The 22,094-nt window shown below is 42.6% G+C and overlaps 2 protein-coding genes across 3 annotated transcripts in view; one reads left to right on the top strand and one right to left on the bottom strand.

Annotated features, from left to right (window-relative positions):
* The window catches only part of Ds (dachsous cadherin-related 1), a 351,409-nt gene extending 347,930 nt beyond the window's left edge, over positions 1–3,479 (top strand). The window contains exon 17 of the mRNA XM_071707027.1: positions 92–3,479. Within this exon, the coding sequence (XP_071563128.1) occupies positions 92–2,408 (2,317 nt within the window). The 3' untranslated portion in view covers positions 2,409–3,479. The remainder of the gene's footprint in view (positions 1–91) is intronic.
* Positions 3,480–3,630: 151 nt separating this feature from the next.
* On the bottom strand, positions 3,631–14,227 carry Eaat2 (Excitatory amino acid transporter 2). Of its 2 annotated transcripts, none has more exons than XM_071707020.1 (11): positions 13,741–14,227; positions 11,770–11,895; positions 11,473–11,680; positions 10,539–10,581; positions 10,204–10,457; positions 9,883–10,116; positions 7,507–7,701; positions 7,251–7,385; positions 6,837–6,945; positions 6,562–6,680; positions 3,631–6,243 (listed from the first exon to the last, which is right to left on the bottom strand). In XM_071707020.1, the coding sequence occupies exons 1-11, from the start codon at positions 13,913–13,915 to the stop codon at positions 6,195–6,197; spliced, it is 1,647 nt and encodes a 548-aa protein (XP_071563121.1). In that variant the 5' UTR covers positions 13,916–14,227; the 3' UTR covers positions 3,631–6,194. The 2 variants fall into 2 exon arrangements, with proteins under 2 accessions (XP_071563121.1, XP_071563120.1); XM_071707019.1 differs by having other exon boundaries at positions 6,546–6,680; positions 13,741–14,061.
* Positions 14,228–22,094: the final 7,867 nt, after the last annotated feature.

Here is a 22,094-nt window from a genome sequence, read left to right as displayed (position 1 = left end):
GTCCTGATTTAATCGTTTCTTAGCATTTTGCTGCCACTCGCTTTATTTTACAAAATATCTAGACTATCTCTCAAGTTATTTGATTTTCCAGGTACATGCTGCAGTTGGGCAGCAAGATCGAAAACACGACGACAGGCTCGCTGATGGGAGACGAGCCAATAATAGTAACTATTATCGTGGAGGATGTCAACGACAATTATCCGCACTTCCTGGAAGAGCTCTATCAAGTATCCATCAAGGAAGACGCTCCACGTGGAACGACCGTTGCTGTCCTGCACGCCAAGGACGACGACTTGGCTAACAGCCCGGCGGCCACGTTGGTGTACGACATCACTTCGGGAAATGACGGCGGTCTCTTCCGCGTCGAGAAGACGACCGGCGCGGTCTTGGTGAACTCCACGCTCGACTGCGATCTCGAGCCCGAGGTCTACAATCTCGTGGTGATGGTCTGCGACAGCGATCCGATTTCGCCTCTCTGCGCGCTCGCCCGACTTCGCGTTCATCTGGAAGACGTGAACGACAATTCGCCCAAGTTCCCGGTTTCCGAGTATCTCGAGTTTGTCGGTGAGAACGAGCCGATCGGTACGACCGTTTTCTCTGCGCGTGCCTCGGATCTGGATCGCGGCATCTTCGGATCGTTGAACTACTCCATTGTTTCCGCCGCCGCCAGCGGGTTCTCCGATATTGACGACAGTTGGAAGCTGTTCGCGGTCGACGAATCGGGTACCGTCATCACTCGCGCCGTATTCGATTACGAGCAACGGAATCGGTACGCTTTTACATTGCGCGCCACGGACGCGGGCGACCGTACCGCGGCGGTGCGTGTCAGAGTGGAGATTGACTCGAGAGACGAATTCTATCCACAGTTCACTGAAAGAATGTACCAATTCGGAATAAGGAGCAGCGCTCAAATGTTGCCTGGCACGGTAATTGGTCACGTGACGGCGACCGATCGCGACAAGGGGCCCGATGGCCGGGTCGTGTATCAGTTAAGCTCTCAGCATCCTTATTTCAAATTGAATCGCACGACCGGTGCGTTGATCGTGAAACAGAAATTGATGCACATGAAGCACGAATCGTCCAGATTAGTGATCAGCGCGAGTTCCGGTAGGCAGGGTTCTCTGTCTAACAAGACGGTGGTGGAAATTACGCTGATGGACGATAACGAGCTGAACGGAGCTAGAGGAGCTACCGCTCTAGCGACGCCGACGGACATTGGTTCGAATATGGCCGTGGCCACTTCGGGTGGCTTGGCTGATTGGGTCCTGGGTCTGTTGATCGCTCTTCTTCTTCTCATTCTCGCGTTTGGTGCCATCTTTCTCTACCTTCACATTCGTAATCGCCGTCACAAGAAGCCCGGCACGAAACCAGGTCTGAACGGCGAGAGCAACGCCACCGCGTCAAATAGCTACGTGGACCCGAGCGCATTTGACACGATCCCAATCAGAAGCGTGACCGGAGTCGGAGCGAGCGGAAACGGTAGTTCCGCAAGTGTCGGGGGAGCGGGTGGCGGCACGTCTTGCCAGTTTGCCCCTCCGAAGTACGACGAAATACCTCCTTATGGAACATCCAGTCAATCCGGGCAGCAGCAAGCTACGTCCGAGCTTTCCGGAAGCGATCAATCGGGTTCTTCCGGCAGAGGCTCCGCCGAGGACGATGGGGACGACGAGGAGATCAGAATGATCAACGAGGGCCAGCAGACTGGTGATTCCGCGAGCGACCTTTCGGTTCACAATACTCAGGAATATTTAGCTAGATTGGGCATCGTGGATCCTCCAGCTGGCACACCTAGGAGACCTCCCGAGGCTCTGCCCCTGGACAGTTTGCATCTGTTTGAGGATGAAGCGAGCACCGAGGCGGATATAGCAACGTTGATCTATGGTAAGATTGGAGAACCCGGACGAGCCACTTCTGGTCTGGAAGTACCAGGTGGACCGTCGATGAATGGTTCTCTGAGCTCAATCGTGCACAGCGAGGAGGAGCTCACTGGCTCGTACAATTGGGACTATCTATTAGACTGGGGACCCCAGTATCAACCGCTGGCTCATGTATTTAGCGAGATTGCTAGGCTAAAGGACGACGCTGCCAGCGTTCAAAGTGGAAATTCCGGCAGTAGCGGCAAGACCAAGTCTGTACATAAAGCACCACCGCCGCCGTTGCTCACGTCCGTCGCTCCAAGGTCGCTGGCGGCGCCCGCGCTAGCGAGAGGAATTCTACCGAGGTCGCCGATCAGTCATGATGCCTCCACCTTCCCTTCCGCCGCACTGAGTCCAAGTTTCTCTCCCTCGTTATCACCCTTGGCTACGAGAAGTCCCAGCATCAGCCCTCTCGTACCACCCGCCACTCAGAGATCCAGTCAAAGTGTCAACCGAGTGATTCCTGTTGCTGACGGCGAACTGAGGATCTGAGGATATCCCGATTTTAATCCGGTGTACTTCGCGTACAAGTTTTAGTGTTAATCCAGTGATGACTCGCGCCGGGAAAGCGATATCGGATACGACATTATACGCAGTGTCTCGTATAACGCGAATAATATTTCTGTTAATATATACGTTGTTAAAATGCGATTGATCAATGAATATATGTATATTGCTCTCTCAGACTGTGCGAACAACGTGATCCGCAGGTGTGGTATTAACAAGTGATTTTAATTTAGTAATTTCAATTTGATCGGCCACCGAGAGAAATCGTGGCCAAATCGTTTTCCCCGTCACGCGCAAACGCTACCTTCCCGCAATTAATTGTTAGTTATTAATTATATAAACTTTATAGTTTCGATTCACCGCGAGGGGCGGTACGAGCGACTGTGAGTGAAAGCGAGAAAGCGGCGATTGCGCCTTGACAATTCCGTATCTGCTATATAACACGGACGCGTTCTTCGTTCCGATCGATAGCTAACTGAAAGCAAGTACTTTCTGAACGGAATATTGTAAATATCCGCCGGCTGCGACGGCGTTTAGTCATTAAGTAGCATTGTAAATAATAATCCATGAAAATAAACGACGATGTTGTCATAATCAAAAAAAGATAGACTGTCTTTATGTAAACCGGAAGCCGGATGATCGCGTCGTGCTCATCGAGCCCACTCCGCGTGAATGTGTACAGTAAATCTAATTTTATATATGTCGAATCGGTCGATACTACGACGAACATGGCGCTATCATCCGAATTGATAACGAAAACGCGCTATATCACGAGCGAACTGATCACACTGGATTTCGTGACGGCGCATCTCTAAAGGCATCCATAATATAACGTTCGTTGATTTAATTGTTACTTCGTCCCTGTCCCCCGAGCGCGATTTTGATGTAACGGGGGATGGAATCTCAGCCCGATACATATATACATACGCACTGATTATATATATATATATATATACAAATATATGTCATATTTTGTATAAATTGTTCTCTGTACAAAGACTTCCGAGCTGAGGGCCTTACTGCGACGTGGGCCTTAAATAAATGAATTTTTTAGGAGATTGTTATTTTTTTCTATCACATTCCAACATATCTCCCTTAAATAATTGATTTAATTACTAATTTTGATTTTGTCATTTGAAATATATTATCTAACAGGAAATCAGAAAGAGGGAAAGCGACAAGGATTGTTAATGAAGAAGACCAAATGTTCCCACGTATAAATTCGCTTTTTGTTATACAACACGTTGAGCCTTACAAGTATACACGTATTCTTCGGATTATTTTGATAAGTTTATTCCATGTTTCCTCCGCTCGTTTTACTCCCGTAGCCACACTACGTAGTATCCCTCTTTCAATGCTTGAGCATAAAACGCGCCGAGTAACAGGAGCACCCGATATATCACTTGAAAGAACGAGATATTTTAAACGAAATGAAATAATTGTAATTAACAAAATTAACATATCATAATTAAACTAAAAAGAAAATAATTTATTAATTATAATTAGCAAGCTTTTCTATTTTTATAAATTCCAATCTACTTTATAGTCCCCCTCTATTATTTATTTTCGTCATCCATTTCGATATGCCATTTCGATGTTTATGGCAAAATATAAATACCATTTACAATGTTTAATTTCTAAGTATCTTTACGGAATGCTTGCTTTGAATATTCAAATTAAAAGAATCCGATTTTGCATTTACTTTTTAGCTGGCTCATTTTTAACAACAGAAATTGATCCTCTCGTAATAAATGCGTGCACAAAACCACAAAATGATATTATTTATTCCGAAGAAATTAATTCCTAACGCGCTGCAAAATTTATACGAATAAATAAACATTAATAATCCCAAAAAATAATAATACTATATATGTACTCGAACAGTTTGTACATTTAAACAGTCTCTACGATAAAACACGTATCGACCTACCTAGTGCCTAGTATTAGCGAAACCATGTAGGAATCGTTTACCCATTATTACGTCTAGCAAAAACGGTATTATCATATGGTATATCCAGTCTTGTTGGAGCTCACAATGAGCTGCGCTATTTAAGTGTTCCGTTCTCTTTGTCATTCATAGAAGAATTAGTATGATCTTCCACGTACGGTCGAAAAACACGAACTTGTTTATTCTAAGCTACGGTCTGGACAACATTATATTGGAAGGTACGTTATATTCTACGGCAGGGAGCACTAATCGAAGAAGAGTGCAACGAGATAGAATCTTGGACGTAATTGTAAGTAATAGAAATCAACGTTATATTGAAAGCTTCAAATATCTTTTGTTCCCAGTTTGTGAAAGAGAAATTTTCTTTTTGGAAATTGGAGATAGCTCGCTGAAATGGTATAAAGCGTTATCTCCGATTTTAAACGAAATACACGTCCAGGGTTTCGACTTCTGTCTCGACAAGCACTCTCTCGCAAAAACACTCGTCTTTCAAAAGCAGAACACATAGGAAGGTTCTATACACCAGTTTCCGTCAATTAATGGTCCGATAGTTATAGATCGATATGACTTTTAAAATCTATTTAAAATTCTACCCGCTTGTAAGTCTTCTTTGCTGTATCTTCAGCGTGGAGTTTGGATTAATCTCCGCTGGACACGTAGTATACGTATATATTGTGTTGTGTACTTTTCTTAATTTCTCCCCTCCCCCCTCCCTTGATTCGAATTGTGATCAGTGACGTGATTGACCCGCGATACGCGAAGCGAGCGGTGTCTTTAAAGTGTAGTTCTAAACTGTATTCTAGTAATAACATTGTAGGGCAATTAAAACGTATTTGTTTTATCCTAGATATGTGTAGTATGCACATAGCTACCTATAACACAGTTATCACATCAAGCTCCCTCTCCCCCCCCCTCCCAATACCGTAAAAAATTTCTTTGTCTCCGATAGAATAGCTATATATTCGTCGCGTCACTGATGACAGTCAATGCTCAATCCCCGGATTCGGAGCCAGGATGTTCTAAGTCACATCGAGAAGCGTCAGGTATTTGGAATCGGCATCTACACTTACGCGCGACGAACGCGCGCTATACACCCGAAAAAGAAAGGAGAACTCAGGCGACATTTTACTTTCATCGCGCCTGCCTGGTTGGCGCATATCGAAATAAGGCACCACATTCGACGCTGTTTACACGATCGATCGTAGAAACGATCGCCGGATTCTTGACGGAGGTGGACGATCGAATCGATCCACCTCCGGGGTTTTGCTAGGGGCGAGTCTTTAATCTACGATCGTCATCTGTCGTTTATTCGAATGTGAGTCGGTCAATCGGATTAACGTCTTACTAATCCAGCCTGATCCCTCCGGGGGTCGTTGAACGACTTATAATCCCGACTTTTTGCCTGTACAACATCGAGCGTAATTATTACCGTCGTCGTGGCGATAAAATGCGCTGTCCTCGAGTCTTTGGAAGCCTCAATTCGTAATTTCAGAGTACGTCTATCAATTCTTATTGCTGTGCCTGCATCACATAAAAACACGTGCTCCATTCTTATTGACTGCTGAATATATCTTCGTGTCTTCATTGGCGATCATGTTTTTCGCGAGAACCCCCTTGTCTCGTTGGTGTAGAACTCCTTGCGGAAGATCTCTATGAAACTTCGAGGATTGTTTAAAACAATGAGAAATAGAGGAACTGAACACGCCTTTGGCGCAGAGTACGTTTTTGATCCTCGTTGAACAATTCAAACAGACGGCAGAGTCGATTTGCTTGCTGATAAGATTCTGCGACTCTTTAAATTATTTCGCAGGGCTAACCGTTAGTCAAACGGTCTCTTCCGTCACACTTCTCGACATGTGCATTATTCCGAAACTGAAAAAAAGAAGAACGGTTTGTAGGATGCTCTCGTCGCTCAACACTTGAAGACTTGACACGGAAAAAATACACAGTTGCCCCCCATTTGCCTAATATTACTTTTACGACGAGGGAGATCTAATGAGTGAAATGAGGGTGAACTTTACGAAGCTTAGCTATAGCTTTGATGATCTTCATTCTTTTCCCCGTCAAGTCTCCATTTGCTAATCAGCAGACGAATTAGCGATTCGCGAAGCGATGTCCATTAATGAATCGACATGACCTTAAAATGACCGTACAAAGTGATAGCCTAGCCCTACCAACAAGCGTGTTTACTTGGCGATCCCCGTTATCCGCGCGTCGTCTTGCATCTCAACGACGACGGTGTCAGGATCAGGTACCCTGTTAGCGGTAAGACATCCATTGGCGATAGTGGTTGGCAGCACAGTCTCCGACTAAAATTAAATTGTCGCGCATTGTTATGGTATGCCAGCGTGAAAATGAGAAATCGCGTTTCACACGTAGAAGCAAATGGGACGAATTATCGAGTCGTTAAACACGTTTTTCTAATTTCAGTACATAATTAATTATAATCAATTTGTCTATTTTACTTGGTAAGCTGCTGCGTCCAGTGCCATCAGTTCCTTTTTCGAGAGCTGCTCGACAACTGCAGCGGCGTAACAATCTCCTAGCATGTTATTGGTGGTCCTTATCCGATCCCTAATCGATAAAATTATATCCGTGTTAACAATTACATGTATAATAATACATTTGCATTCTTCTATATTCTATTTATATAACGATTGCATATATAATTGTTGTTGTAGCATTCTTTATTTAAAATGTTTCGTTGATTGTAAAGAATTGTTAAGAAGTTTATAATATATATAATATTCCTTCTCTCCTATATCATTCTCAAAAATGAGACTTAGCGTGATGAAATACTTTATATCTTGCAACATTGTAATGTGTATCGTAAGGATAGGATATATCATGAATGAAAAAATATTTTATCTGACACTCACACAAACCAGTCGATCGCGAATAGAAGAGAAACGTCATTGACAGGAGCATCAATGGCGCTTAGGACGACCAACAGCAGGACGAGCGCAGCGCTTGGTACCGAGGCCGACGAGACGGAAGCAGCGGTGGACGTCAGACTTCGCAAAACGAGATAATAATAAAAAATAAAGCGAAGTAGCGGCAAATAAAATATGATTGAATAAAATTTTTCGGGGTTGATTCGGCAAAGTAACTTATTGGAAGGCAAAGAAGACTTACATAACTGTGATGATCTCTCCGAAGCCCAGGTAGATACCGTTCATCTGGGCGATGAATATGCTGGCGACGGCGACGAAGAGTGCGGTACCATCCATGTTGATATTGCAACCGATCGGCAGGACGAATCTGGTGACTCTAGGGTCGACTCTGAGCTTCTCGGTCATCAGACGAAAAGTCACAGGAAGTGCGGCAGCCCTGTACAAACCTGCGTTAGCAAAAATCGGGCAAAGCACTCTTCCGTTGATGGTAGAAAGATTCGCTCCGCGTCGGCTGTCGCTGCAAGTCCTGGTGGTCATTCTGGCGTAAACTTACGGGATAGATATATATAGCGGCGGTTTATTTATCGATAGTTTCTCTTAGAGACGTAACCGACCAAGGCTTGAATCGAAACAGAACGAATATATAGGGAATCGCAGAAAAAACGGTATACGAACGAAGGAAGAATACTCGGAATTAACATCGGCGCATTATTAACTGCGGATAGTAGAAAGAGTGCCAGAACAACTGCCAGAATGACCGTGAGAACAACCTGAAAATCAATTGGGATTAGCTTAGATCACAATTCGCCAAGGATCGCCGGTAGACCGCGTGTCATCCGCCCATGGATCCTACAACAGACAATCGTATGGTACCTTCATGTTGCGGCCATCAATTACTTACCAAGCGCTACCCTCGGTCTCTCAGAGTCAAAACCACCTGCAAAAGGCCGCGTGCAGTGCGTGTTCTAATACATCATCATGATATTCATACAGTCTCTGTTCAGATACACTGAGAACAGTTTCTCAGTCAGTCACAGTGTACGCACAGTTGTACGCTCTCTTCTGGAAACAGTTAATCCACAGAGAAAACAGATTGAGTTAGATACAACCGTATAAGACCTAGGTGGATCATAAACAATATTGAGCACTGCTAAAAACAATAATACCAGGTGGGAAAGGCGAAAGGGGGTGTGGCGGTGTTCGGGAAATAGGAGTAATCGGGATGGGGGTACAGGGTAATTTTTATTTCGTATGTATCAGACGTATGTCGGACTGCTGGGTGAAAGAAAGAAAGGAAGGATCTCAGAGGTGCAAACTGAATTCGATTCGTAAGTGCGAACTGAAAAAATGATCGTTGCTTTGCGTGACTCTCAAAAATGAATTATTTCAAGAGAGACAAATAATCGCACGTCGTTCAGGACGTCGTACAGCCGTCGTTCAGGACGTCGTACAGCCGGTCATCGACATCCTCGTCGTACCTGCAAGAGCGAGCTCGGCACAAGCAACCAATATTTTTTCAGTTCCGCCAAATCCATTGTTAAAGAACGACGTACTTAAAATTAATCATATAATTTGGCGTGGAAGTCTCCTTTGGTTCGGTTTCTTCTTCCTCTTTCTCGCTCTCGGCGAGGGAAGAGCTCGAAGATACCGATTGTGGGAATCCTTAGAAGACTTCCACGCCGCGAATCAGTCCAGGTAACACGGAGTCAGCAGATCGCCGGTTTGGGCAATATCGTTTCGTCGATATAGTTTCAATTTTCGCGAATAACGCAACCGTATCTCGAATGTCATCTTCTAATTTCTCATTTGCGGTGATAATACGTTATTTGTTTGCGCGACGACGAAATTCCGTTTGCGTAACACCGTAACAATCTGGCTACCAGCTTTCGGAAGTTCGTATTGGCTTGGTGGTCGGGAACCGGCAGTATCAGCATTCTAAGTGCTACCCGGAACTGCATACCTCTTTCCCTCTTTTTCTCTTTCTCATGTGGCATGGCGAGCTCTCCTCGCAAGCAAACATTAAAAGAGATTGTCATGTATGGAGGAAAGACTAACAGGATAATTCAGGAATTGGCCAGCTCTTCCACAACGTGTTTTTTTTTATTTTTTGTTTTCTATATATTTATATATATATATATAGAAACTAAGCAAGAGGATTATATGAAGCAATTTTGCCGAAAGTTATGTAAAGCTGGCTTAAATAACTTGGAAAGGGATATCGGGATTGTGGCCTCGCAAAGCCTCCACATAGCTGGCTGAAACATATTGTCTCCATCAATCGATTCGATCAATATATACGTCTTTCATCGATCACGTATCACTCGTTGTCTATTTCGTTTTACGGCGTCAAAATGTTTTGACATCAACTACTCGCACTATCAATCGCGCGACAGACCAGCTCCATTTCGCGTAAGCATAGAAAGGTCCGCGTGACAAGAAACAAAAGAAATGAAAGGAAGGAGGTATAGAGACGGAATGTCGGCGGGAGATAACCGATGAGAGGGACGGATGCTACGAGGTGTCAGAAAATACGATCACAACGTTGACCGAGGCCCTGTGAGGCAGGCGAAATGGATTCTCTCAAGGTCGGGCTCGGGTTCGAAGATCGACGACTCACGTTGATGCCATGGCGAAGGCGGTGAGGGTACCCTGGGCCAGGCCGGCGTAGAATTTAAAGGGGTTCTTTCTAACGAAGGCCGCATATATCAGCTGCATGATCACCAGCTGATAGAAAAAGACACCGATCGCGATCGTGACGATGAACCACGCCAGCTGCGACATCACCAGCACCAGGTCATCCACGCCGAGTATTTTGCCCGCTATTACGGAGGTGATGCCGATTGGTGTCATCCTGGAAGCAAGATATTTTCCATTCTGCTGCGTTACAAAGCGACGTGAAATCATAAAGCGTCGTTTCTAATTCTCAGGGGACACTCACCACATGACGGTCGAGACCATTCGCATGATGACCTCGAACACAGCCTTGAAGAAGTCTATGACGACCTGACCTTTCTCACCGAGCGTTCCCAAGAACGTACCGAAGACCAGGCAGAAGAAAACTATACCCAGAGTATTCGTGCCGCTTCTGTACTGTACCACTCTCATCAATTCCTCGTCTCCCAGGACTGCCGTTGGTAACTGGTCGGTAACGTTTTGGAAAGGTTGCTTTTTCGGGACGTACACCGTGTGCGCCTATAATAACATCGTTATTTAATATCGAGTCAATTTTATTTCGATTTTATTTCATATCATAAGAATGAGGCGTATCCTTACTTGTTGGAAAGCTGCTTGAAACAAATTGTCCGGAAACATGTTCCTGCGAAACGTCAACATAAAATTGTATATATTTCAAATATTACTGAATACATTAAATAAGTGTAGACAATATCTTCTGTGTATTACACGAGACAAGGCTGTATATTTTAAAAATAACGCTTTTCCCGCGGCCTTCGTTATATTCATAGTCCTTACCACATTGATTAAGTCGCGGCGCAAGCTCTGGCGACTTTTCAATAAAAACGATCTTACGTTGCGTCACTGGAGCGAAACAATTGTTAAATATGGTTTCCGATAACCGAGCCGCGATATCTAGATTTTAATACATTGTTCGGAGAATCGTGCTGAGCATTGCGCGACTTTTAAACGGAGTAGTTTTTTGAGTGCGCCTCGCGTGAATAAAATACGCACGATCGATGAACTATTTTCGTCTCGACGAATAGTATCCGCGATCACGATGAATTTCGTTTAGTGGAGTTTACGGCTCGTGAAATGCCACGACCTTAATCCGACTTACAATTAGATAACTATGTTACCGCGATGATTCAGCAACGGCGGAGTAAAGAGGAGTATCACGCGGATCGATATTATTTCAATGTCACGTTATCATTGTCAAGCACATTTCTCAAAAATTTCGCAATGGAATACGCCGCAGCGGAAGCGCCTGACCTATTTTTGTCGGGAGACTCGAAAGCTGCGAAAATATATAGTTCGACAATTCTCTAACTGCGAAAATTACTTAAACGCAATTCGAAAGCAAACACATCGGAATTAATTAACATTATTTTGCCACCGTTTCATACACCTTCATTGACCTTCACACTCGATTACCTCCGTTTTCAATAGGAAAACTTCCAAGTGAGTCTACGTACATTATTGATATTGACAGAATCGATATCGGGCGATGAGAGATATCGCAGACATAATTTACCTTCCCAGGTCGAGCAGGCTGTCTAATATGTTAACGGCTCTCGCGTGATGCGAAGGGCCGATCGATTCCCTGATGCCGGGATTACCGGGATGAATAAGGAGGACTAGGGCCACGCCGAGCACAGCGTTGAACAAGGACGTCAGTATGAAGTATACCAAAGTCCGAACGGCGATCATTCCGTTCATCCTGGCGTTTAAGCTCGCTGAACCTGATGTACGTAAAAATAATTAAGATTACATTCGACGTATCCTTTACTTTACTATAGGTGCGTGGGACAATCTGAAAGAGAAAGCTCACCTGATATGAGGCTAGCGATTACCAGAGGTAAAATCATTAGCTTTAACAATCTCATGAAGAGCTCTCCCGGATAACTGATTAGCATCACCGCGTCGTCCCCAAGGTCCAGAGGTCGCAAGCCAAACCCTGCGAGGAGATATTATTAAATTGACTCGCGATTCTGCGCCACGAAATCTGTACTTTTTCCATTTTCTCGTATAAAACATTTAAGAATTTCTTACGGGACGCTTGCCCTTGAACTATATTTAAATTTATTACAGTTAATTGGCTTGTTATTCGATCGCGAAGAAAGGGCGTCGCGGTTGACGAAAAGGTGAAGGTTTGAGCGATTTCTTTTCTACCGGATAATGCGAGATTAGTTGCATAAGCTATCTACGTCCTGCTAAAGGCCATAACGCGTATACGTGTCTTCCCAAATGAATCATTTATCGCGACGGACGATTGTGTGGGGAATAGGTTCCGTCAACATTTGTGAAAAAAAAAGGAAAACGAAAGAAATTGACAATGTAGAGACTGACGTGTAACCTTGAATCTTTAATCTTTGAATAAGGAAGGATATGAATGAAAGCTTTGATGTAGACTGATCTATCGAGCGGCATCGTATAAATTATTACAATGCTATCAACGTTTCTACTTATAGTAAAATATCTATGGACGCTGTATGTCCGCCGTATCAGCTACCGAAGCTGAAAATGGAATTTTGTGCAGATGTAACACCCACCTGCACATTGATCGTTCTATTAATATTTTGCTATCGTTAAATTTATTCTTATGTGCCTACATCAAATGTACAGATTTATCAAGTAATTAAACAGTTTAATAAAATGTTTTTCGTGTTATACCTTCAGTTACAATTAAATGAAATCGCTTCATTTTTCTGACGTACAGCGTAAAACAATAAAATCGATTTTCACTTAATTAAATGTGATTCAACGTTTATTAACATTCGCGGATAAATCAAATGATATATTCATGATATAATATTTATACACGATACGCCATGTTGCAATGAAATGAAAATATGATCTCTATTAAATTGGCTTCGAGATTGAATCGACATAATGAAATGTTTTAAGGGAACCCTACGTCGATGAACAGCAACTTTTAACGAAATGAAAGGTGTTGCTTATTTTTACGTAATCGGAATGATAATTTCGAACTGGGTCGTTCGAGGTATACGTGTAAAATCGATCTATGAGCGAAAGCTCACTCGTATTACATTACAAGCATAAAACGTATCGTGTCACTGTTCACCATTACTATTTCCACGAACGTTTGACGTGTCACAGGCATATCATTGTGATCCACGCGTGTACTTAGTTTTTATTACGGAGTAAAAAATCTAGCGTACGTTTGTAAAAGCCATTAATTTAGTTTTCTGATCGACTAATTTGTACGAATTTATCGTCATACAAGATCTTTGTATGAGCGTAAAAAGCGACATTAAGAAAGGGCAGTCAGTCGTTGATGTGACAGAAGAAGAATCGCCGACTGAAGGATTGGTGTGTTGCGTTGAAGAGATTAAAATTTAGATAATCTGGAATTAGTTCCATATAGAGCTGCTAAACAGATTATACGTATGATAACTATCGCAAATGGCGGTCATAATTTACAACTGACATGTAAAGAAACGAAATAATGAAACGCGCGATGCGATTGATGATTCGCGCGATAAACATTTTACATCGCACAGTTATTATTTTCCATTTAATTCATATTTGATTCATTGTGTCTTTCAACATCAGCAACACACGCAAACAGTAATTTAGTGTACAATGTAATACAAAATCAAGTGCTATTAATTGTCCCGAAGTATTTTCTTCTTTTTTAAATGCAGCGAAGTAATGCTTCTTCTTAAAGTAAATATATTTCGAATCAAAGATTTTTTTGCGACTTCTCCAAATGCTCCAATTTCCAAAGGTAGTGTTAGTATACAATAATAAGGAACAAATAAGCATTTCCGTCGCTCACCGAGAATCATGCCAAAGAGTACGCCGGATAGGGTGACCAGGAGCAGCAGGTTCTCTCGCATCCACTTTCTGGTGTCGGCGGTCACCTTGCGGGGACCCTGAGAGGCCGAGACGTCCTGCCCGCCCATCTTGGCGAACAGATATTCGGAGAATCGGGCAGAGGACTTCTCTTCCATCTCACTGGGCCGCCAGCAAGCGCCAGCGGCGTACCAGGGGCCGGTGCTGGTCGCGTACGAACAGGCCGATCCTCCCGCCGATCTCCCCAAGCTCCCTTCTCGCGATCTCTCGCGGCTAACGGCGGGGCCCCGGCAGCACCACGACGACGACGGGTTGCCGTTTTGGGGGTGTTTCGGTAAATCCGTGCGGAAGGACCGATCACTCGCGCCTACCAGACGTCGTAGTAGCCTGGCGGCCTGGCGAATGCCTACTAATTCGAACGTGGTACCGGGATGGGATTGGACTGTCTTCCTAGGTGCTGGTGATAATAACGATCAGTGGCTGTGCTCCGCTGGGGCTCGCGAGACCGTCTGATCTCCACTCGGCCTCGGCTTGTCTGACCTCTCGGTATATGCGTAGTACCCTCTACGACGTGTGCGAAACGACCCGAGACGACCCGTGCGCGCTCCAAGATATGCGTATCTCTCTAATCGTAAATCAAGGAGCTGTCGCGAGGAAACTTGAATCTGTAGGATCCTTGTCACGAAATTGCTCAAGTAGCTCCTTTTCTCGAAAGCGGACGAAGCGTTCGCGCTGTTGCACAAGGTCAGTTATCCAAGAGGGCTGTTGGCAGCCGTTTCTTCAAGTACGACGATGCTACCGTCTCTCCTTCCAGTCGGCGCACTTCACCTCGTGAAGCTGGAATTCGAAGGGAGGAACTAGAGAAACCAGGGAATGCGATGCGATTCGCGACGGCGACGATGACGAAGAGACGAAGACAGCCAAGATTCAATGGACTGTTCTAATCAGTATTGCCTAGAGCGTAACTGAGCGTGCGCGTGGAGACTTCCGATACGTTTCTCGCGAAGGATGAGCCCCGACTGCCTGGTTACCGGCGGACATTGCCGTATTGATTTGCTAGGATTCCGTATCCCCGAGCGTTCCCCGTTTCTCTCGCCCGGCGACGACGGCGTAACGCCTGCGCGTACTCCGGTGGTTAAGTCGGTCGCGCAAAACGTGGGATACGCACTACCCCTGATGCTGTTGCTGCGCGGTGGCTGCATCGCGGTGAGACGCGCGAGACGCGCGAGGAGGGTAGGGAAAGATCGAGAGATGACGGACAAGGGAAACGGGGTGGAGAACAGGATATGAGAGAGCCTTGACACGCGAAAGTAGCGAAGACGAGGGAAGTAAGGCCGAAGGGCAGAGAAAACTTCGTCGGATCGTAGCGAAAATGTATCCGATCTTAAGACGGCTACGAGAAGCTGCGCTTACATTTTACGACGTACTTCATTCTGCGCCGCGGATTCAAGGACTTCGGACAAACGTCGCAGTATCGCAGTTTGTCGTTTATAAACGCGACCCTTCGTTTTTCAATCTTAAAATATCCAATGTATCTCGTTTAGCTTTAAAAATGTTAATCCCTTTTTTGGAGATTATTAAATTGAATTTTTACCCAAGGGCGTTACGTGTACGTCATAGCGGTGGCCCTGTGTGGGATGATGCTTATCACGAATACACATATAGCTCAATGCGCTTATATGTAGTCAATATGCTTATTTTAAGAATGGGGTAATCCAGTTTATTTTAAACGCTTAGCATCTCTCTCGACACGAATTGAATAAAACATTGCACATTATATAAAATCGTTATAACGTGACATATAAAAATAAATATCATCGCTTACTTGTGCTTTTATCTACTTTTTTTTTTGTTTACCTTTAAAATTCCTCCAAATATGCTCGTAATTCCAACAATTCGACAGCCTATTATCAGAATGATAAGTACTAAAAGAAGATAAAAGGAAGAAAGATGGGAAAATAATTTGTTTTGTATGAAAAGACTCGTGTCTTACAATTTAATTATGTAATGTACCGTATGAAAAATAAAGATATTAAAAAAACCATATATCATGCCTTTGCTTTAGCGAGGAATGGCGAATTGGATAACTGTCTGATCGGACGTAGGTAACTACTACCTTCGTCTGACCGCGACGGCTGTTACTACTGGGGAATCTTGGAAAGAGTGGAAACGCGATGTCTGGAAACAATGAGAGATGGAGGCACAACATTTGAACGATAATCTGCCCATTTCTCATGGAGCTCAGACCAATTCCGATTAATAAAAATTGTATAATTAATTAAGAAAGACGAGAAATACTTTGCGTTAAAAGATATCGCACTAATTACAGTCAAATAAAGAAGCGGAGGAAGCTCGATGATCGACTCGCCAAATCTGGGAAACTCAATATAGCGGAAATATCAATTTTATTTTACTCCCAATAGCGTATCGCCTTTGTATAATAATCACGTTATGTCACTGTCGGCTGCACTCACTTCGTGGAAAATTCGAAAAGCGGCACGAGATCCCAATTGACTGGCCATACAAGCGTAATATGAAAGGTATATGTAATACCAGAATATTCGCGATATTATTAATAAAGTGCAACACAGTTATTTATTCGCTTATTGAAGCAAATAAAAATTTTGTAATTATTCTCAATTACTACTGCAGCATGCAATCCGAATGGACAATTTTGCAAAAACAATACTTTCTTTATTAAGCACGGATCACTGTTATTAAGTTACTAACAGCTTGATGCGACAGTAATACAAAATACAATCACAATCTTGTTAATCACTTTTAATATCTTCTGATTTCTTTTCACTAAGCGAAACGAGCGAAACCAACGATGAGAAAATGATCTCTGAGAGGCGATTATGCTTCGTTTAAACACAGGTCGATAGAACCAGAAGGAAATTCCTACGTCATGTCCTGCTGATGAATGTTCTTTGAAAGCTGTGAATTAAGTAATCCATCAACGAAGAGAGTTCCGATATTTTAAAACACGCCATCCTGTTGAATAATGGAGGGTCCCACGCAATCCGAGTCTGCAGAATGTTACGAGAGTCAGGTCTCATCCGCCTCGTAAATAATCCAGAAGTACGAGGACACGACGACACGGGGCACCAAGTGTGTAACATGTAAACGCCTATTTACCGATATACACAGCACAATGTGTTTCGCATCGCTCTTCCCGTAAACCCGAAAACTTCTGCTGTCCGAGACTTCGGCGCCCACGCTCTAATATCGAGGAAGGAGGGATATTTTTCCTTCGCTCATGAAAGAAAAACATCCTTTATCCGCACGTAACTCACGCTTAATCCGAAAATCTCGTCGTTTGACGTGATAACAAATAGCTTTTCGGTTCAACAATACGGCCGAGAGTGTCTCGTGTGTATTAAACGCGTGTTGGTGGAAAAACTAGGAGCGAAATTAATTTAAGGATCTTTAGAAATCTATTTAAATGTAATTTTATACAAATGTATTCATGATTTTTCATAAAATTGATATACGAGAGAGTGTCGAGTCTCTTCAAAAGGCAGATATTTTGCGGATTAGACAGATGAAATTTCCTCCCTGGAGTCTCTCTCTCTCTCTCTCTCTCTCTCTCTCTCTTCTCTCTCTCTCTCTCTCTGTCTGTCTCACTCACTCACTCATGAAAGAGAAATATCGTTTATACGTCTGGCTACGTGGTTGGTGTCTACGTTTCGCATGCGGAGCAAGAATCTCATTACGAAGAAGATACCAAACGAACGCCGAAGAGACTCAATTGGATATCGGCTCGAGCAAGGGCTCGAGGTTCAGAAAGAGCGACGAAACGTCGTAGGAGAAGAATAAAGGTAGGAAGGAGAAAATTCCGATGATTAGATTGCCGGCACGTAGAAAAATACAAATCTGACTCTTCAGAATTGGCTTGAGGTTTATTCGCGTGCGCGTATTTGCTGATTAAACGCTCTTAAATCTTATAAAGCCATTATCCCCATCAAACATAAAATAGTACTCGAGCGAAGGAAATGGGAATCTTATAAAATATTTGATGTGTTCGATTCTGCGGCGCAATGCCGCCGATAACATCCGTCGTATTATTCTCTTTTGATGAGACGGCGAAGTTTTGGAGTTTATAGAGGAGAGAAGAGAAAGGAGGAGAGAGAGAGAGAGAGAGAGAGAGAGAGAGAGAGAGAGAGAGAGAGAGAGAGAGAGAGAGAGAGAGAGAGAGAGAGAGAGAGAGAGAGAGAGAGAGAGAGAGAGAGAGAGAGAGAGAGAGAGAGAGAGAGAGAGAGAGAGAGAGAGAGAGAGAGAGAGAGAGAGAGAGATTTACGTTTCGCAGTTATGTCACAAAAAGTCGAAATATTATGGATGTACAATGCATGTATATAAGCGTACAAGATAAATAATTCTCTTTCCTTTTACAAAGCACATGCAATTTCGATTATCCGGATGAAATATATAACGGGAAATCCAATCGTAGCAACACGACAGTTAATTTATTGACGCGATGGATATATTTAGTGTGGGTGTCGTACACGTAGTGACCATTAGCACACTGATCAGTCGGCGGTAATTAACGTTCACGTGCAAACGCGGCAGGTGATCGAGCGCTATGTAAATACACTGCAGAGATTTGCGTTTACTTCCGTATTGCGCGAAACCAGACCTGTTGACGTTAATAATGGCGCAATTCCGAGGATATTCGACACTCAAACGATTGTAATTCGTTATATGACGTATTTCTACGGTGCAAACAAAATCGCTCGAGGTATCCGTCGATTTAAGAGGGGTGTCACGTCGACGATGAAACAGTGCAAACAAGGGTATTGGGCACTTGATATTCGAATTAATACAGACTCTCTGGCCGTAAAAAGTCACCTTGCTCGCCGGAGGGTGGCGAAACGACGGCGATGTTGCGTACACACGTATATAATGGCTGTTTCATCAAACTTCTTTACTTTATAACGGACGCGTTTGTCGCGAGCGATAACATTCCGTGTACGAGATATTAACTAAAATGCACTTGAAAGCGCTAAATTAAATCTCTTCCTAAAATGGAGGAATTATTTAATTGGCAGTTTTGTGTGTCTCTATACACAGTAGGGTGGCAATATTTTTGGGTCAAAAATTTGATTTTAAGTCTCACCCCTTAAATTCGTTCTACGAACTCTCAAATGAAGACCCTTGAAGAGCAGGCGCTGTAACTTAATATTTAGAGGTCGCTCAAAGCCTCTAAACATTAAATTTTTTTCGAAAAAGTGGCAAAAAACTGCATTTTTCACTCATTTTCACTGCTAAATCTATTTTAGTTATCTTATTAAAGTACCTGGCCATCAAGTTTGAGGTACAACACATGAAACAAAAATGTAAATATAAGTAATTAATGCAATCTTTGGCATAAGATCGTCTATAGCAAATATAAAATAATTTAATGAATTTAACCATTTTTTAACCATCCGCGGCTTATAATCTTGTTTTGTAAGTAAATATATCAAACGCCACTTTAGAAAAACATTCTATCATCTTCAAACTAAAGCCTCTCTAAAGTTATATGCTGTAGCTCAAAAAATATTGCTATTTTATTAAATAGTGCATTTAATGTAATTTTCTACATTGAATCTTTTTATTATTTTGGAAAATAAATTATATTATCAATATATTATTTAAATTAAGTCTACGTTTCCCGCAGGAAGTTTTCGTGCATCGCATTTATCAGATTTCATATAGTTTACGCTATAGGTGATTATTTTAATGAATTTTGTATGTACAGTCGGCTACTAAAAATACATTTTTGTTTCATGTGTTGTACCTCAAACTTGATGGCCAGGTACTTTAATAAGGTAACTAAAAGAGATTTAGCAGTGAAAATGAGTGAAAAATGCAGTTTTTTACCACTTTTTCGAAAAAAATTTAATGTTTAGAGGCTTTGAGCGACCTCTAAATATTAATTTACAGCGCCTGCTCTTCAAGGGTCTTCATTTGAGAGTTCGTAGAACGAATTTAAGGGGTGAGACTTAAAATCAAATTTTTGACCCAAAAATATTGCCACCCTAATGCACAGTCTATACTTTACAATCGCAAACTTCCATGTAAATTGCAAATGCACGAACATCCGACTGAAGCGACAAAACTTGCTGAGTAGACTTAACGATTGTGTCGCCGTCGCGCAGTGGCCGGTATAGGTCGTTTCGAGCTTCGGATACCATCTCGGCGAAGCCAAGAGCTATTATACCGGCACGTAAAACCCACGTCAGCCAAAACGTCGAGTGTTCGTTCTTTCGAGGCTTCTCTCTTCTCTCCTTTATGATGTTCCTCCTCTCTAGCAGCCTCGAGTCTCTCGGCCTCTTCCAACATTTTCGTCTTCATCTACATCTTCTCTCGCCTAGATTCTTCAAGTTTCGAAGTCACTGGGTCAGGCGGTCGCATTCAAGAAATTCCAATACGTCGATCTTTGAGCGGCGCATGATTCGAAAACTCTTCGCGAACTTTCGTTCTGACGTTATAGTTATCGTATGTCGAGTATGCACGTTGATTCCGCGGAGTGTTCCTCTATCTCTTGTTTGTATTTAATCACAGTTCGTAAGCAACTTTAGGTAACACACCGCGCCTGTATCTCGCGCTATTGAGAAGTCACAGTGCTAAACCGCGTTCCGAGAACTGTTGCGGCATTTCCATTTGAAATGTAAAACGTTTCGCAGCGGAAGTGAGAGGATATACTGAAACACTCTCGTTAATGAATAGATTAGAATTAAAACTATTAGTTACTCATTAATCGTTGTTTTGATTAATTTTTCGAGATGCAAGGAAATAAAATAGGATATCTTAAAATAGTCTATATAATATAGCAAAAGAGATGAAACGTTTCCGCAGTAAAATATTTTCGTTTAGTTGTGATTTTTTAAATACTTTTCTGAATTAATGAAACGACGAAAGTTGTTTTGTCTTGAATTTAATCTTTTAATTAACTTACCAAGAAAGTTTAATTAGCAAAACTTATTTCAATTATATCATTTTATTATCATTTTACAAAGAATCTTCTACAAAGATTCTTTACATAAATCTTAATAATCAGAGGAATCTCCAAAAGAAAGTTACAAGTGTCAATTAAACACACACTTTTCATACAGAAATGTTTAGATTTAGAATAAAGGTATATAATAATATAATTTTACGAGATAATATAAGCAATAATTTATAATTAAAATGTCGCGAGCTAAGAACCATTTTGTGAAATATATTGTCAAAACAAATACGCTTCTTGCATTCTCCTCGCAACGTTCTTGATAGCGTCGTAACTTTACGCACCACATTTTGATTATGTATAGTGTATAGTACACGACGTTAATTATGATAATAGAGAATGGATTAAGCTTCAGTACAGCTAATTTTCGACGATAGAACGTGGGGAAGAAAATCCGCTACCGCTTTAAGACATTCCAGCACGAATATCTTGCAGACTCCGCGACGTCTCTCTCTCTCTCTCTCTCTCTCTCTCTCTCTCTCTCTCTCTCTCTCTCTCTCTCTCTCTCTCTCTCTCTCTCTCTCTCTCTCTCTCTCTCTCTCTCTGTCTCTCTCTCTCTCACGCTCGTTGGCCATGAATAAATACGAACTTCGCAGATGGTCGTGGTTATCAGCATCCGTGATGTCGCTCCCGGAAGAGTATTGTTGCGGCAACAATGCTATTTCAATATTTCGCGTTCGAATGTCGCCTCGCGCATTATAGTATGCGCGATCGGCAAATACAAAATACCGCCGACGCGATTCCCACTGCATATATATTCACTTGCGAAGATATGATATGAATTATTAATACGGAAGATTGCGCCGCAATAACTTTTTCTCGAAGATCGGAAAACCATTATTCGCCTTAGTGTCACGTTTCAGAAAAAAAAAACAGATAAAAATTATTATTTAATGTGTGTTAACAAATCAAATTTTTTAAATATGTAGGACTGTTTAAAATTGTAGTTGAAATGTTTCAAATAATCATTTTTATTTCAAAATCCATCTACTCCGCTTCCGGAATGTCTGAGCATCACACTCGGCTCATTTATATGTCAAAAACCTCCGAGAAAAACCCGCTGCGAATATAAAAATCACGTTACATGACAACGCAATATACACGTGGCGCAGTTGCTGATACGAAGCCGCACACGATTGTGTGAGTTACTTCCAACGACTCGCCCGTTCGTATGTCCGTATGTCTTTCCACGGCTCTTTCGCCTCATTGTTCGTCACTTACCAGCAAATGGAAGTCAAGCGAGCCCATTTCCCCTTCGTGCTTTCAGGCATTTTCATCACTTCGTCACTCGAAACGTGCGACGGTGTCATTTTCACCGCACGCTTGGTGCGCGCTGGTGAATCTTT

The sequence above is a fragment of the Temnothorax nylanderi genome, unplaced genomic scaffold (genome assembly GCF_030848795.1).
Source record: "Temnothorax nylanderi isolate EJ_2023f unplaced genomic scaffold, tnyl_v1.0 TNYL_tig0055_pilon, whole genome shotgun sequence".
Classification (NCBI taxonomy): Eukaryota; Metazoa; Arthropoda; class Insecta; order Hymenoptera; family Formicidae; genus Temnothorax; species Temnothorax nylanderi.
The sequence above is the reverse complement of the archived record's forward strand: the minus strand, read 5'-3'. Positions and strand labels throughout refer to the sequence as shown.

What these genes read in the sequence shown, in the direction of transcription:
- Eaat2 (XM_071707020.1), bottom strand. Translation starts at nt 13,915, where the DNA reads ATGGAAGAGAAGTCCTCTGCCCGATTCTCCGAATATCTGTTCGCCAAG. An exon ending in TTCAAGCAGCTTTCCAACAA is followed by an intron (nt 10,458 to 10,538) that starts GTAAGGATACGC and finishes ATGTTATTATAG; the next exon opens with GCGCACACGGTGTACGTCCC. An exon ending in GCCTTCGCCATGGCATCAAC is followed by an intron (nt 7,702 to 9,882) that starts GTGAGTCGTCGA and finishes AGGTTTGTACAG; the next exon opens with GGCTGCCGCACTTCCTGTGA.